Below are 16734 nucleotides of genomic sequence, written 5' to 3'. Positions count from 1 at the left end.
GCTGAGTGGCCCGGGCTTGAAAGCACGCATACCACACCTTGTATGGGCTGCCTGCTTTTACTGACACGCAGAGGATGACCAGACGCCTCTGAGGGGAGTGGAAGCAGGGCCTCCCCAGCATTGTAGGTATGTTGGGGTCCAGGGGATGGGGCAGTCGAGAGGGCTTGGGTTCAGAAGAAGCCCAGCTGCTTTTTCTCCTGCCGCTGCCTCCACGTGGCCATGCTGTAGAATTCCTCCTTGGATTTCCCAAAGATATCTTGGAAGTCAGAGTCTGAGAGATAGAACTGGGCAGGGGAGAGAGGGGGAGGTACAGGGGAGGGTGTCATCTGAGCCCAGAATCCTGCCCCACTCAGTAGTGTCAGTCATCCAGGGCTTGGGACTCCCGCACCTGTTTGCCCACCACCCCAGCTAGAAGACACATCTCCCGGGGCAGTTGCCCACTGCCCGCCACCAGTGGATCCTGCCTTGGGCTCCTCCAGCTCAGTGTCAGATGCACTAGTGCTGGGGCAGTGAGGGGGTGCCCACCTCCCTGCGGGCAGGGTCCACGCCCTCTGGCAGGTCCTCAACGGCCTGGTGCATCAGTTGTTCCCGGCGCAGGCCCCTGTTGATCGTGGCGCTGGTGCTGCTGACGGAGCTGCTGGTTCTGCTGCCACCCGACTTGGGGCTTCGCACCAGATCATTCTCTGAGCTGTCCTGGGAGCCCTTGAGGGCCTGCAGGGCCACGGCACCTGCCCTGCCATTGCCCGGCCATCTGGATAGCCGGAAGTTGTTGACTTCCTGTCCAGAGAGGAGCCTCAGGCTGGGGAAGATGGGGAATCAGTAGCCCACAGGGAGGCTGCACTGAACCCACAGGCCTCTTGCCTCCAACTGCAGCCCCTCCCACCTACGAGGGCCTGGCACTTCCCCTGCCCATCAGGACCATGCTGTCGGAGCCCAGGCCACTGTGGGGAAGGCTAGGGGCCCCAGGACTCACTGCTGTTATCTCAGAGATGGTTGATGCTGCTGCCGGGCTGCCATCCACCACTTCCTTGTGGGACGGGTGGCTCTGGAGCAAGAATCGGGGCAAGTATCAGGGCCAGGGCAGGAGAAGGGGGCACCAATGGGACACAGGAGGGGCCTGAGGACAAGACCAGGTCTCTCGCACACACTGGCGATCCCCAGCCAGGGCAGTGCCTCCTCATTCCATCGGCCCAGGTCAGGCTCCTCTCCCCACAAATTAGGGTGGGACTGGGGGTTTCAGGCCTCACTCACAGTCCACTTGTAGGGGTCCCAAGTGAAGAACCATCCAATGAAGGTAGGAGGCTCATGGCCCTGCTTGACCAGCACGATGGGTGTGGCCGGGCTCCTCCCTGCTGGGTGGGTCTTCAGGTACTCCTGGCCCCAGGCCACCGCCTCCTTCCACTCACTTGCAGCTTCCCCAAGCCACAGGAAGATCTGGGCCACAGAGGGGGCCTGGCCTTGGGCAGGTGGAGGGGCTGCCCAGAGCTGACCCCTTCCTGTCCACTCCCTGTCCAGTTGTCCCAGACAGAACCCCACATACACATCCCTGGCCAAGCAGACACACTCAGCAAGCGGCTGTACCCACACACCCGTGAATACACGAGAAGGTCACAGGAATGCATGCATACATGCACACACACATTCAATCCACACATTTTTTTTTCTTGCATGTTTTACCTGGAGATCAATCCACAAATACTTATTGAGCACCTACTGTGTGCCAGGCATTGGTCTAGGCTTTGGGGAGTCAACAATGAAAGAAAATGGACAAAAATCCCTGCCCTTATAGAGCTTTCATGAGAGAGCAAGTCACATGTATGTCTGGAGGAAAAGTGTCCTAACCAGAAGAAACAACCAGTGTAAAAGCCCCGAGGTGGCCGTGTGCCCGGCATGTTCAGGGAACACAAAGAGGCCATTGTGGCTGCAGCAGAAGCAGTGAGGGGGGAGCAGGGGGAAATTGGGTCAAAGAGTTGGGGCTGGCCAGGTCACGTAGGGCTGTGGTAAGAGCTCTGGGTTTGTTCTAGTGAGATGGGAGCACACAGCTTCATCACCAATTCAAACAGTGCTGCAGACACAGCCCCACAGAGATGCAGAGAACACACATTATTGCAGCTTACACAGACACACAGTCATCCATCGCCACACAGCCAGACAGCAAACCATAGCCACACACTGTCATCCACTGTTGTCAGACACAGAGCTGCATGCAAACACAACAGCACTTGTTTACACAGCCACGCACACCCGGCCAGTTATACCACTGTGCGCAGAAACACAGACCCACAAACACACCCATCCATCATTCGCCCACAGCCAGTCATGGTCTTGCTCACAGACACATTTTCACCAGTTGCCACTGGTCTGGCCAGTTCTAGCATCACGTGACCTCACAGTCACTGACAAAGTGTCACACACAGGTGCACGAAGGCAAACGCTCACACCAAGCCACACACATGAATGATGCGATTGGGCATTCCACTCACAGTCACTCATGCAGCACCGACACATGCTCGGCCGCAGGCACTGTCGCTGGAGCCACACATAGTATCATAAGGCACACAGGGCCACACACAACTGCAAACATGGTCTCAGTTACCCCTGAGTTCCAACACACTCCTAATCTCCCAGAGTCTCACTGCTGCCACCTGGTGATGCACACTCATCCACGGTCTCACATGCACCGCAATGCAATTGCTCAGTGACAGGGTCAGACTCACCCACAGCCCTGTGTACAGAGGCAGATGGCTAGATACACACACCCAGTTACACAAACAGAAACACACCCCCGTCCATAGCCCCACCAGGCAGGGATGGCCGCCTTACCTCCTGCCAGGTGTCCAGTAACATGATGTCATAGTTGTCCAGGTCCTCCTGGCTGAAGAACACCACTTCTGCGAGGACCAGGCAGCCCACGTGGCTGGAGCACTCAAACAGTCGTGGCTGGAAGCTGGGGACCTCCTCAGGGAGCCTGGCCAGCACGGACAGCAAGGCTGTGAGCCACCCAGAGGGGCACCCCAGCCCATGGCACAAGTGCCCCACCCCAGGGGCTGGGAAGCCACTTCTCAGGAGTGGGAGCCCTGGGCCCTCCTCTGAGCCCCGTGGTTCGCTCCCCGAGCACTCCGCTCTGCTCTGGGTACAGGGTCCCTCTCTGCTCATGGAGAAAGCTCTCGCCCCACCCAGCTGTGATGCAAGGTGCCCCATGAATTTCCCTAGGAGAGGGCTGCAGGGGTAGGGGAGGGCCTGAGCTGGAGTCTCGCCCTCCCTGGGATGGGAGGAGCTCCTCAGCCCACCCCTGGCAGAGAGTAGGTCTCCGGCCCAAAGTGGAAGGAGGCAAGCCAGGCTGGGAGAAGGAGACGGGAGTACTGAGCTCAGGAGAATTGTGGGGAGTGCAGCACATAAACCAAGCCCCACAGGCAGACCAAGAGCGACCAGGACTCAGCTCCCTCCTCCCCTTGAGGCCTCACTCCTACCTCCTACACACACCCTGTCCACTTACACACCACACACAACACCCTGAATACACCTGTTCTTGCACATCCACACACACTGTATACCCACACATCATATGACACTGTATACACACACACTGGGCACCGTGATCCCTGAGGACTGTAGGGTGGGGAAGGGTGCTTTGTCCCCTGGCCCAGGACCAGGACAATGCAGGGAGGGGATGCTGCCAGCAGAGGTCGCCACTGCCCCCACCCTCCCCAGCATCTTCGAGACCCAAGTTACCCAGGCCTGGGAGTGAAGCGCGGGCTGTACTCGTGGGAGCCTCTGTGAGTGGGAAGCTGAGAGTCCTTGGTTCTAGTCTTGTCTTGCCAGCTCTCTGTGTGAATCCCAGTCATCCACCCTCCTCTCTGGGCCTCAATTCCTCCTCTGGGTAAGAACACTCTCCTCCCAACCCTGTTACCTCTTGTTGCTGGGGTAGGGGGCCCGGCCTCCCAGGGCCTCCCAGAAGTGGGGAGGCTCCTGACCCTCCAGCACCGTTTCCTCATTCTTCCTGGAAATGACAGTGACCACCACCCGTGCCATCTCACGCTGATCACCATTACAGCCCTAGCAGGCAAAGAGATGGCTCAGGCCCTGCATGAGGAGGGGCCTTCACCTCCGGCCCCACATCTCATTCACAGGGTGTATGGGGTGGGGCTGGGCCCAAGTCACAGGAAGCCTAAGCTGACAGCAGGACACCGGTGAACAAGGCATCTTCCTCACCCTACAGGCCTGTGTCCCCAGTTGATCTGGATCACAGGGTCTGGGACCCTCGCAGGGTCCAGAGCATGGGATAGGAGGCCCCCAGGCTTAGAGAGTCAGTCATAGTTTATGCTGAATATTAGAGAAAATTCCAGCAAACTGGCATAGGCCTCCCCTTTTCCCAAGAGACCTGGGAAGGGACATGCCCTGTGCTCCAGGCAGTAAGGAGGGGAGGCGGCCTGGGCCTGGCTCTGACCTGCGGACTCTCAGGTCCACCTGTCACTTTGTAACTTTCCCCAAGTTCTAGAGGGGACCCTGTGGCTTCTTCCCCTCCCCATTCCCCCCATCGGCCTATCTGAGGCTGGACTCAAAGTCTGCATCCCCTGTGGAGAGGACCCACCCCCAGCCTGGCACCACCACATCTGGGCATGAGTCAAGTGGTCAGTGCTGTGAGTACCTTCCCAAACCAGAGGTAGCAGACGCTGGCTGTGACCAGCAAGAAGATGTCACTGGAGTTGAGGGATGAGGCACGGGCTGGCACCTCCATGGTCCTGGTGTTGTGGCTGTCAGTGCCTTGCACTTGGAAAAGCCTTGTGGTGGATGCTGGCTGCCCCTTTCCATGGTGCCCAGCTCTCTCCTACAGGAGAGCAAGGCCTCAGGCTGGGCAAGGGCTCCCAGGGGTGCCTTCCTGTCCCAGTGTGGGACATATTGCCTCAGAGCTCAGGGACCCTTGCTTGAAGCCATCAAGGCCCTCACTGTGATTCCACATGAGGAGTACAGGACCCTCTAAGTGTGGAGGGCAGGAATCCCATCAGTCTGGGACAGGGACAGACCCTTTCTAAATGGACCTTTCCCCCCATCTCTGAGTGGTCGGGGCATGGGTGCTCAGGCCTTGGAGGTGGAAAGTGGGGACCAGGTTTGCTAGTGTGCAGCCCCAGGCAAGCCCCTGGCTCCCTTTCAACTCAAATTCCTCATCTGGCTCTGGGACTGGGGAGGGAAACTCAGGCAGGGGCCAACCTTGGAGCTCCTGGGCCTTGGACAAGCTCTGGGAAACTAGGGGATGATAAGCAGGCCCCAGGCCCAAAGAGAAGGTGCTTAGAAGTGTGTGCGGGGGCCATGGCCCATGCAGAACTGGGCAGGCTGTGGCCAGAATGGCAAGGTGTGACCTACCTGGAAGATCACCAGCTGGCCCTGGAAGATGGCGAGGAAGTGGGGGGGCTCACTGCCCATGGTCACATGCTCCTGTACTAGGACGCCACCATATATGACATCTAGTTCCTCAGCGTTGCTGTTCAGGGCCTCAATCTCATCTGCAGTGGCCTGGTGGCCCTGCAGGTAGGGGCAGTGAGTGAGGGCCTGGCCCAGCTCTCACATTTCACTCCCAGAGCCCAGCCCTTGGGCTTTAAGGTGAGTGCTGCCTCCCTCAGGCTGGCACACCTGCCATAGGTACAGGATGTACTGGACACGGCCCAGCCTCTGGTATGTGTAGAGCACAAGGTAGCAGTTGCCTGCACACAGCTGTCCATGACGCTTGGGGTCCACGGGCTGCCTGTGTAAGTCCTGGATGCACCACACCTGGGGAATAAGGGACCAATGGGCACAGGTGGCTGCTCTTCCTGAACCAGCCCACCCATCCTGTACCCAACCGGAAAGCTCTCCCCAGCCTCCGAGGCCTTCCTCATCCACGCAGGCCAGGGGCCCACCCTCAGCTCCAGGTCCATTCTGGGCCTTGTGCTGGGCTTTGTACAAGGATCTGCAGGTGACCGTTTCCCCATGGACCCCTGAAACCCACCACACTTGGGAGATGGGCCCAATCCCAGCCACATGCCCAGCCCTAGTCCCAACCCCACCAGCCACAACCCTGGTTAGGGGCAGTTCAGTCCCCTCCCAGCTGCTCGCTGCTCAGGCCAGGCCAACAGAAGCCGGGCGGAAAGGGAAGCCTTGGAGCTCTTGAATGAATTCCCTTTTATCAAGTGTCATTTAGAAAACACAAAGCCTGTTCAAAGACTGAAGGGGAAACACTGTCTCACATCTGTCAGTGTAGTTTCTTCTTCCTGTGGGTGGCAGAGCCTGGAGCCAGGCGGACTCTGGTCAAATCCCAGGTAGGCCCTGTGTTGGCAGTGACATTGTTCTAAGCTTCGGGCCTTTCCCACCTGTATATTGGGGATGATGACGCCTCCCTAACCTCACCTCTGCATGGCAGGAGACAATGCCTGGGTGTCCTTTCCCACACTGACCCTGACAGTTGTCCCTGGGGAGCTGACCTCGACCAGAGCAGCCAGAGCCCTGTCTTTCACAAAAGTGGCTGACTTGACTACAGGCCACCTAACAGTGGCACTTACCGGGCAGCCAGGACCCCTGGCTCAGGCCCTGTCTCTGCCTGCCTGTCCACTGCCTGCCAGGAGGGATCCTGTCCCTGACTTTGTGCTTGGCACCTGAGTCCCAGGGCTCTCTTTCCCTCCGTCCCTCGCCTTTCTCTCTGCTTTCCTGTCTCCCTCTCCCACTGTCTGGCTCTCTGTCTCTCTCTGTGTATCCCATCTATCACTGACCCTCCTTCTCTTCTCCCTGTACCCCCTCTCTCCCTGCTCTTCCTCCACCCCACCTCCTCCTCCCTTCCCTCTGCCTCCTCCTCATCCCCTGTCCTTCCCAGTCTTTTCTTCTCTGTCTCTCTTTGTGCTCCTTCCCTGTCTTCCTCTTTCCCTGTCTCCCCCTTCTTCCCCCTTGCCCCATCTCCTCCTCTCTCAGTCTCTTCCCACTCATCACTTCTGTCCATCCATATTAGGGCAAAGGAAGAAGGAAATCTTGCCTTTTCTCTGACCTCCACCTACCTCGAGAACTAGGACCCCTCGCATAGGCCCAGCAGTTCTGTTCCCACAAGACCACAGGATCCCCACATCAGCCTTGGGGCCAGATGGGACCACAGTTTCTGACCCCACTTTATTTAAAAACTAGGGCCTAAAAAATTCAGGGCTCTGCCTAGGGGGTCAGCCAACAAGTCAAGATACAACCACACCCTCTACAGAGCCTGGAAGTGGCCCTCAACCCCTGCGTCTCGCAGGACACTGGGCTGAGACCAGATGAGTGGTTGACAGTGTATGGCTGTGAATTGGGGTTGGGTGTGTGGGGCTGTAATTGATTATGTGTGATACTGTGTCTGTGTTGGTGTGTCTCTGCGGATTGATGGTTGTGTGTGACTGTGGTCATGTCTGATGTAGAGTTTTTGCAGCTTCATATTTGTGGTTGTGTACTTGGCTGTGATTATGTGCAATTACAAGGTGTTAGTATGTGTGTCTGTATAAGCATATGTTTGATTTTGTCCTACATGTGACTACAGGGCGAATTCAAGTGTCCAAGTGTTACTGTACTGTGTGTCTGTGTTGTGTGAGTGCCCGTGGCTGTGTATGATTAGGCGTGACTATGTATGAACTGCCTGCTAGGAGAGTATGTAAATGTACACGTGTCCCTTTGTGTCCCTGATTGTGTGTGGATGTGCACCTGGGTCACTTTAGATAGCAGTCATACCGTTTACCTGTAGGCAAAGCTTACCTCCGTGTGCCCATCTTCCCCCAGCTAACCCAGTACCCCTCACCTCCACCTTCCCAGAGCCGTCGTCCACCATCCTGAGCTGGGCCGCTAACTTAGGCTGGGTGTGCAGCTTGCCCACGTCCAGCTTTACATGAATCGATTTATCTGAAGGGGGGACAGTAGGCTTCAGTGGCGCCCTCTGCCCCCCCCCACACCATCTCCGCCCCGCCCACTCCTCAACCATCCCTCCAAGATTCCAGGTCCCGCCGCGTCCTCCGCAGCCCACGCCCCTTTCCTCAACCTGAGAAGGTTCTGTTCCGCCCCGTGCAGACCAGGCCCCGCCCCGTGCAGACCAGGCCCCGCCCCGTGCAGACCAGGCCCCGCCCCGTGCAGACCAGGCCCCGCCCCCTCCGGCCCCGCCCCGCCCGCTCACCCATCCCGCCGAGTTGCCGATTCCTGCCAGGCCCCGCCCCCGCCATTCCCGCCCCGCCCCCGTCAGCCCCGCCCTGCCCGCTCACCCCTCCCGCCGAGCTTCTGGTTCCTGCTCCGCTTCTCAGACCAAGTCCGGAAGAGCTGCTTGAACGCGGCCGACTCGGCGCCGTCGTTCACCACCTCCACGTTGGTGTAGGTCGGGTAGCCCTTGGCCTGGATGAAGCCCTGGGGCGGAAGGCATCGTCAGTCCTGCGACCCTGAGAGTCCACTGCCCCACTGCCGCTCCTGGGGACCTACTGCTCTGGGACAGCTGAGCTCCAAGAAGCGTTAATTAACCGAGCTCATGACCCACTTAGCGAATTGACTCTGTCACCACCGACTTCTCTGAGGTCCCTGAGGGCAGGCAGGGCCCCCTTAGTCCAGGCCTCGTGCAGGACAGGCCATGTCAACCCTCACGGACCCCAGACAGAGAGAGCCCTGTCTCCTCCCCAGCCCCACCCTCAGAAAGCGAGGCCGCCCAGTCAGTAGGGCCCCAGACCTGAAGGCAGGGCCACGTGCCCCTTTTACACATGGTTTCTCAGAGGCCACCTGGTCTTTACTCTCAGGGCTCCCAGGGCAGGGCTACCTCCCCTTTAAGACTCCAGCATAGGATTTCCCAACTCAAACTCTAGGGGAGGGCTGATTCCTCCCTTAGACCCTGGGGCGGAGCTGCCTCCCGACTCAGACCCCAGGGCAGTGCTCTGTTCCTCTCAGACAGAGCCCCAGGGCTCACCACAGCCCGGCTGAAGGCAGCCTTTCTCTCCTGGAGGCTAGACATGCGTCCCTGCCACACATAGATCTTGAAGCCACCCTGGTCCAGGATGTAGAAGTCCTGGGAGCAAGGGTGGGGCTGGTCAGTAGGTGGTCCAGACTGGGCTGGGGTTGTGCATGGGGAAGGATGCAAGTAGCTGGGGCCAGGCCTTCCTCACCTCCTCCTGCAGCAGGTCCTGGGTCAGTGGGGGGGTCGCCAACTCCAGGACCACCAGGTCTTTGCCCTTCTCATAGACACTGGGGGGACAGGAACCCAGGAGTGGCCAGCCCAGCCCCTCCCTGATCTGTCTCCATTCCAGCCCCTCTTAGGACCCCACCCCAGTCCCTCAGAGACAGAAGGCATGGGGGCTGGAGCCCCGAGTTGTAGTCTTGACTTTTACTGCAGCCTTGCCGTGGAGCTTTAGGCAGCTCCCTGGCCCTGGCAGGGCGCCACAGTCCCCCTGTATGTACAATAGGTTTCTCAGCAAGGCAGCTACATGCCATGGAAGAGTACAGGCTGGACCCATGGTCCACATGACCTGTCCCAGAAACCCAGCAGCCTTTGCTGGAGGGCCTTCTAGAGATGCCGTGTTATTGCAGTAGTGATGGACACAGAGTCCTGGACTGTCCCAGCCACCCCTGCCCACCCCAAGGGTACTCACTGGTACAGGCGAACATTGGCCTTCTGCAGCTGGTTGATATCCTTGCTGGGCGTGGCGGCACGCAGGCTGCCCACCCTGCGGCCCAGCACAGCCTCCATGATCTGCATGAGGTCCGGGGCTTTGGCCTCATCATCCACCACACCAATCTGTGCACGACCACCACGTTCCCTGTCCCGGAGGCTGTAGGTCAAGGCCAGCCCCTGCGGGAGAGGACCTGGCAGTCAGGGTGTCACCAGTGTGCCCTCTCACAGCAGACATTTCTCCTGTCACTGGCTCAGCTCCCAGAGGCTGATGGGGAGAAGGGCTGATGTCCCCTCATCCTGGCATCCAGGGGGACACCAACAATGCAGGGTCTGAACTCATCTTGTAACTCATAGGCGTTTCTTGGGTTGTAGCAGAGAGCCAAGCCCAACTCTTTGGGTGGCCGGAGGATGGTCAACTGGAGGATCATTCCCCGCCCAAGCCCCGTACTCCCTAGTTCCTTGGGCAGACACTGACCCGAGCCTTCTCAGAAATGCTGGTCTTGGGCCCATTCCACTGAATCATCATCTTGCCTAGGTCCAGCAGGAAGATGTCACCCTTATTAAAGCTGTTCCAGGAGAGCTCCACCTGCCAGAGCCAGGGAGGGAGACAGAGTGTCATACCACCAGCATCCGCTAGAGGGGAGCATAGCTGGGATGTGTCACGTGTGCATGAAGCTGTATGCAAACTGGGTGTACGTAGGCATGTGTGACTGTAGATAATGCTGCATTCCACAGGGTGTACATGACTTACAACACTTCTCACTCAGTGCATGTCTGTTGCTGTACATGTGTACATGTACACATGTATACAGGTGGGGTGTATCTGTTTATCTTTTGTGTGTGTGCATATACACACGTATGTATATGGGGACATCACATGTGAAGAAGTGTGTGTGCTTATGGTGACAGTGAATACCTATGGATGAAGATAGTCTCCAAACGGACACACTTTTGAGAGTAAAATGGAGTACTTTAGATAATTATGCCAGGATAATAGGAGAAACATGGGGCTTTATGGTGTCCCTGAATGACCAGAGATGTATGGTCACTGGGTCTGTGGGTGACATGCAGAGCCTATGTGGGATTGTCTCTGTGTCACAGGCTGCCTATGCAGACTCACTTGCATACCTCAAGGGTTACCATTCACACTGTAGACGTTGTACACCTGAATGTTCATTACACCAAATTATGGCCAGATGGCAGCAAAATGTTTTGTTCTAACAAACCCAGTATTTTCCTGTAATTTCCTGACAGATGGAAGAAAGGGGCACTGTTCTGATTTGCACAAGGGCACTCTATGGACCAGAGGAGCACCCGGGGATAACAGTGGGAGACAGTGTGTGTGCATATGGGTGACAATGACAATGTGTGTGAGAGAGTGTGAGGTTATGCACCACCTCTCACTGTGCTGCTAACAAGGACCATTCACAGGCGCCATATCATCTGCCCCATCTGCCCAAGTTCTTTTTTTGTTTCAGAGACAGGGTCTTTCTCTGTCACCCAAGCTGCTGGAGTACAGTGGTGTCATCATGAATCACTCCTGGGCTCAGGCGATCCTCCTGCCTCAGCCTCCCAAGTAGCTGTGCCCATGTTCTCAATATGTCCCTGAGATAGACGCATAAACAAAAGGTCCGGGGAGCAGTGGCAGAAGTGGGGCTAGAAGCCTGGTGTCCTCTCTGTACTCCTCATTCAAGACCATCTGGGAATGCTGACAGCTCCTTGTTCCCCACACCCCCAGCCAATTTCCAACCTCCTTATACCTCAGTACACCCAGTCTGAGCCGAGTCCAGAGGTCAAGAGGCTCCCCTGGCAGCCTCACCTCAGTGGCAGACACGTGCTTCCTCCCTTTGATGTGCAGCAGTCGCTGGATGTTGAACAAGTTGGTCTCCACATGCTTGAGGTCAGATGCTAGGCCTCCCTTCCTGTAGCTGAGGTGGGAATAGCAGGAGGGTATATACATTCTGTGTATGTAAGAACACAGACTGCCATGTGCACGAATGACTGCAGATGTGAGCACGTGCACGTATGTGCCTGCTTCATACATGCACTGGAGTCTGTGTGAACACATGTATGTATAAGTACATGGGTGCACACATAGGGCATGAGTGTGCATTCATTTCCATGTGTAGTGCACTTCCATGCATAGTCATGTGGACACATGCATATATGTGTACATGTACATACATTTGGGGGCACACTGTGTATTTGTTTATCCCTGTAAGTCTAGATGGTGAGTGCATGAAAGTGGGCAACAGCATATATGTGTGTAGGTGAACATGGATATTCACACACGTCCATCTATAGGTGGACATACATGAGGGTGGTGTGTGTTTCTGCATCTGCGCATATGCTTGTGTGCATGTGTTCATGTATATGCTATATGCATATATAGGTTCAACTGTATGAAATGGAAACGATCAAATAGCAGCAATTTCCTATATTTCCAAATATATTGCTAGTTAATTTAAAACACCTGTGAAGCAATTTACAGCGAAAGATATATTCCTACCAGCACAGTAACATAAAAGCAAACTCAAAACAACATTGGTGTCTGCTCCTAGGTATATATCAAGGGAAATGAAAACATTTGTCCACACAAAAACTTGTATACGAATGTTCATAAAAACAGATTCATAGCAGCCAAAAAGTGGAAACAACTCAAGTGTCTATTAAGTGATGAATGGATAAATAAAATGTAGTATATTCATAAAATGCAATATTACTTGGTAATAAAAATAAGTAATAACACATGCTACAACATGGATAAACCATGAAAACAATGTGTTAAAGCAAAAAGAGCCCGTCAGGGAAGACTATTTGTTGAATGATTCTATTTCTATGACATGCCCGGAAGAGGCAAATGTATAGACAAAGTAGATGAGTGGTTGCCTAGGGCAGGGGATGGGGGTGTTGGAGGGAAATGGGGAGTGATGGCAAAGGGGTATGGAGCTTCTTTTTAGGGTGATGAAAATGTTCTAAAATTGTGGTGATGGTTGCACACAACTGTTAAAAATCACTGACATGTATATGTACTTTAAATGGGTGAATCGTATGGCGTATGGGTTGTATCTCAATAAAGGTGTTACCCAACCCCTCCCGGCTTTCCCCATTCAGGGATGTGGACGATGGCCATCCCAAGACTGCCCCAGCCAAGGCACCGCCTCCACGGCTCCCTCCTGCCCCGGCCGCCCCCGCACTCACATGATTCCCAGGCGGAAGTAGCTGCAGAAGCAGTCGGACTCGTGGGCCTGCGCCTCGCGGTGCAGCACGGTCTGGCCCCCCAGCTCGTCCTGTAGGCGCTGCTGGAAGGCCTCCGCAGCGCCCTGCGCTTCCGCACCCGCCTGCTTCCCGACCCAGTAGTGCAGGTCGCTGGACGCCCCCTGCGTGGCCTTCGGGCTCTGGGGGACCTAGGGTCCGGGTGTTTGTGTATATGTGTTGCGGGGAAGACGGAGGTGCGGGTGGAGAAGGGGAGGATGTACCAAGGGCCATGGGGAGACGCTAGGCAGGGGCTTCCGCGGAGATCAGGAAGTGGGAGGGAAGGACTAAGAAGCCTCAATGGTAACCGCCCCCTTGTGGGATGTGATTCTCCGGCTCTCAACTTGCCGCTTCCCAGGGCAGAGTTTATGCCTGTGCCTCAGTCTCCCCAGTGCTGGGCCATGTCACCCCTCTCAGACAGACTTCCCCAAGCGACTCACGTGGAGGATGACATAGCAGTGTTCCTCAAAAAAGTTCCCGTAAGCCCCCTCGGGTACCGGCACCATCTTCCGGTTCTGGGAGAGGAGAGTTCCCCGTAACAACTCAGGAGGCCTCTACCCATGACACCCGCTGGGGTGGGGTGGAAGAGGACGCTCTGAGTTGGGGGCGGGAGAAGCCTTGTGTGGAAAACCCCACGCTCTTCCATGTCACCAACTCTCCTATTTGGTCGTGCCTCTCACCTCAGAGATCCATATGTGGAGGCCTCCCTGCATGCCTGGGAGGCCCTTGCTGATGTCCATCGTAGGCCAGGCAGGAATATGGGACGACACAAGGAACAAGAGCCAGAGTTCTCAGGCTGGAGACCGACACCTGGCTACCTGTACAACTTCATTATAGAACATGACTTTTATTAGGAGGGCTCTGTAAACACACAAATGTCAGCACACAGACTATGAAGACTCACAGATTCTGCAGCAAGTGACAGGCTCAGCTGATATGAGTGGGTTGGGCAGATTAGGCATAAACACTTGACAATTTTTTTTTCCAGTTTTTTCGAGACAGGGTCTTGCTCTGCCACCTAGCCTGCAGTGCATGATTCGAACACACTTCACTGCAACCTCCACCTTATGGGTTCAAGTGATCCTCCCGCTTCAGCTGACAAATTCCTGAAACAGAGCTGAACTCTGTATAAACACAGGCTCTGCAAACAGCCACAGGCTCTGCAAATAGCGATTTAGCTTGCTCGAGTCTGTGCTCTGTGGTTCTGCACGTGCAGAGAGGGAGAGAATGAGAGGGCAGTGAATGACAGTGACATGGAATGAGAAGTACCTGGGGGAAGGAAGGGACCCTCACTTCTGTCGATTTTGTTATGTCTTGGCACTTCATATTCAATTACCTGAGGCTTCCCTGCACCACTCCTTCAGAAACCTGTGTGTGAGGTTTGGTCCAAAAGTCACTTCTTTCTGAATCTCTCACTCAGGGTGACCCTGGTGTGTTAGTCCTTCCCTCCTCCCCCTCCACTCCCACTGTGTCTTATCAATAGCAGGAACACCCTTGGCTCCAGGCAGAACAAGGTGAGGGGACAGAGTTACAGAATCAGGTGTGGCACAATAGGTGTCATAGAGTGGCTCACATTCCTTACACCTTTGTCAGGGCCCCTGGTTTGGCCCTGGTGAGTTCACAGTACACTGTGGCAACACCCAACATGTAGCCAAAGAAATGTGGGAGCGGAGGAGGCTGTGGGGCGGGGGAGGGGGGCAGAGTGGGCTGTCCTTCTAGGGGGTTACAGCTGGGTCCGTCACAGCTCACAGCTCCTCCCGACACCCTATGGAAACCATAGGATGGTTGTTGGCTATGGTCTCCCTCACCAGAGCAGCAGATTCCTGAAGGCAGGGGTTTGTCCTGTTGTTTACTGTGGGATCCCAGCTGCCCGGCCCCCAGCAGGTACTCGGTAAGTAGTTGTTGAATGAGTGAAGTGCGCTGCCCTGCGACTGGACTGAGTGAAAATGAATGGAGAAGGGAGCCGTCCGTGCACCCTAATTGCCCCAAGAACTGTTGCCACAGTTGATGGCCTGTTGGTGTGACAATGACATGAGTGACAGGCAGACATAGTGGCCATGAAAAGGTGATCTCAAGCAACAGAAAACGTGAGGACATTGGGTGACAAGCAGGATGTCCACCAGTGGTGGCCCCGTAGAAGGACACTGTGTAATAGGCAGAAATAGTGACCAGTGACAGTTACCAGAGGCCCAGGCAGGCAGTGACCAGAGGTGCAGACAGAAACTGTGAGCTGTAGCTCATGGAAGAGTACAACATGGTGACAGAGTGCCAGAAAGACTACTGGATGGCCTCAGAACAGTGTCAACCAGGGCACATGGGGGACTGGAAAGTCAAACTGGCAGCCAAAAAGTTGGGACTTGGCTGGTGTCACTGGGAGAGGCAGCATCGCCCCCAGGGGTCCAGGAGCCCGTCTGATATCCAGCCCCAGCCCGTAGAGCCAAACCCTCAGCTGCCAGGGCTGAGGTCGCACTCGCATGGCACCTGTGTTCACTCTCTTTCACCTGGACTCCAGGGAGGAATGGGTGCTCAAAGATTGGGGGCCTCCTCCCTCCCCACAGTGCCACCTCCAGCCTCCCAAGCCCTCCTGCTGTCTTTCCTCAGGGGAACCCCCCACAGTGCCCCCTCCAGCCTCCCAAACCCTCCTGCCCTCTTTCCTCTGGGGAACTCCCTTTCACCACCTTCCCAAGTGGGAACCCTCCTATCCCTGGTCCTCTCCCTCCTCCTAGAAGCCCTCCTTCTCTTCCCTGGGGGTGCACTTCCTCCCCTCAGGGCCCCTTTCTCTTCCGGATGCCCAATTCCTTCCCTGGTTTCCCTTTCTCTCCCCATGCCCCACGCCTCCCCTTTTCCAGGGTTTCCTTCTGTCCCCACTGGGTGCCCCTGCCTCCCCCTGGTTCTTCCTTCTCCCCCCTGATTTCCCGTCTCCCCTGGGATCCTTCCCTTTTTCTCCCATTTTTCCTCCCCAGGCACCTCCTCCTTTCCTGGTTCCCTGTCTTCCCCTACACCCTTCCCTCTCTCCCTCCCCACCCTCCTCCCCAGGTCTTTCCTTCTCTTCTCCAGGCTCCCCTCTCTTTCCCGGGGCACTCCCTACCCGCTTCACACACCCCCTCTTCTCTCCCCCTGCCCCTCGTGTCCCTGGGTGCCTCCTCTCTCCTCGCCCTCTCCCTCCTCCAGTGCCTCTTCCTCTCCCTACAGGAGCCCTTCCTTCTTTTGTGGGTACCTTTGAAGGGAGCCCGAGATTACCTTGCTCAGCTTCCATGGAGCAGGGAGTGGTGCCACCCTCTAGAGTGAGGGGAAAGGAGGATGGGGCCAGGGTTGGGGGCAGGCACACTGAATCTGTGGGCCACGGACTTCCCTGCCCATCTACAAAATCTGCCACTTTCTTCCCCTTGGGCTGCCGGCCACAGCTGCCCTGCCCCATCAGTGTTTTCACCTGCTGGGCTGCTGCTGCCTCCCAATTCTGCCGCGGAGGCTCTGTGGCCCTGAGCCCTGGGACCCTATGCTCTATGCCCTTGACTTGAATAGCCCACTCTGCCCCACTGGTTCCCTGGAAACCCACCCACCCCCCCAACTCTCTGCCCAGGCCTACCTGCTGGAAACTGCTTCCGCGCCTTTGCCCTCCCTGTGGGCAGTGCTAGGCCTGGCACGGGGCCAGTCTCTGCCTCCCTACTCCTGGTCCCCGCCACTGTAACTCAATCCTAGCTCCTGCCCTGCAGGACACACCCCACCACACAGTGCTCAGCGGGCTAGGCATTCACTTAGTCAGTCAGTCAACAAATATCGAGCAAGCCGTCTGGGGACCAGCGCCCTCCCCAGGGCTATGGTTAAGTCTCCCAGGTCTCACTGCCTGGGTACTAGTG

At 56.3% G+C, this 16734-nt stretch overlaps 1 protein-coding gene across 3 annotated transcripts; it reads right to left on the bottom strand.

Moving 5' to 3' along the window:
- Nucleotides 1–43: 43 nt before the first annotated feature.
- Nucleotides 44–13788, bottom strand: VILL (villin like). 3 transcript variants are annotated; one of them, XM_019024885.4, is made up of 19 exons: nucleotides 13558–13788; nucleotides 13318–13392; nucleotides 12824–13029; nucleotides 11442–11550; nucleotides 10098–10208; nucleotides 9600–9799; nucleotides 9117–9195; nucleotides 8921–9019; nucleotides 8235–8373; nucleotides 7781–7881; nucleotides 5629–5766; nucleotides 5362–5520; nucleotides 4649–4828; nucleotides 3911–4056; nucleotides 2824–2968; nucleotides 1252–1434; nucleotides 974–1045; nucleotides 526–777; nucleotides 44–284 (listed from the first exon to the last, which is right to left on the bottom strand). In XM_019024885.4, the coding sequence occupies exons 1-19, from the start codon at nucleotides 13615–13617 to the stop codon at nucleotides 171–173; spliced, it is 2568 nt and encodes an 855-aa protein (XP_018880430.4). In that variant the 5' UTR covers nucleotides 13618–13788; the 3' UTR covers nucleotides 44–170. The 3 variants fall into 3 exon arrangements, with proteins under 3 accessions (XP_018880430.4, XP_063559771.1, XP_063559772.1); XM_063703701.1 differs by lacking the exons at nucleotides 1252–1434; nucleotides 13558–13788 and having other exon boundaries at nucleotides 13318–13389; XM_063703702.1 differs by lacking the exons at nucleotides 44–284; nucleotides 13558–13788 and having other exon boundaries at nucleotides 539–799; nucleotides 13318–13389.
- Nucleotides 13789–16734: the final 2946 nt, after the last annotated feature.

Source organism: Gorilla gorilla, chromosome 2 (genome assembly GCF_029281585.2).
Source record: "Gorilla gorilla gorilla isolate KB3781 chromosome 2, NHGRI_mGorGor1-v2.1_pri, whole genome shotgun sequence".
NCBI classification, from domain to species: Eukaryota; Metazoa; Chordata; class Mammalia; order Primates; family Hominidae; genus Gorilla; species Gorilla gorilla.
Note: the sequence above shows the minus strand (reverse complement) of the source record. Positions and strands in the feature narration are given on the sequence as shown.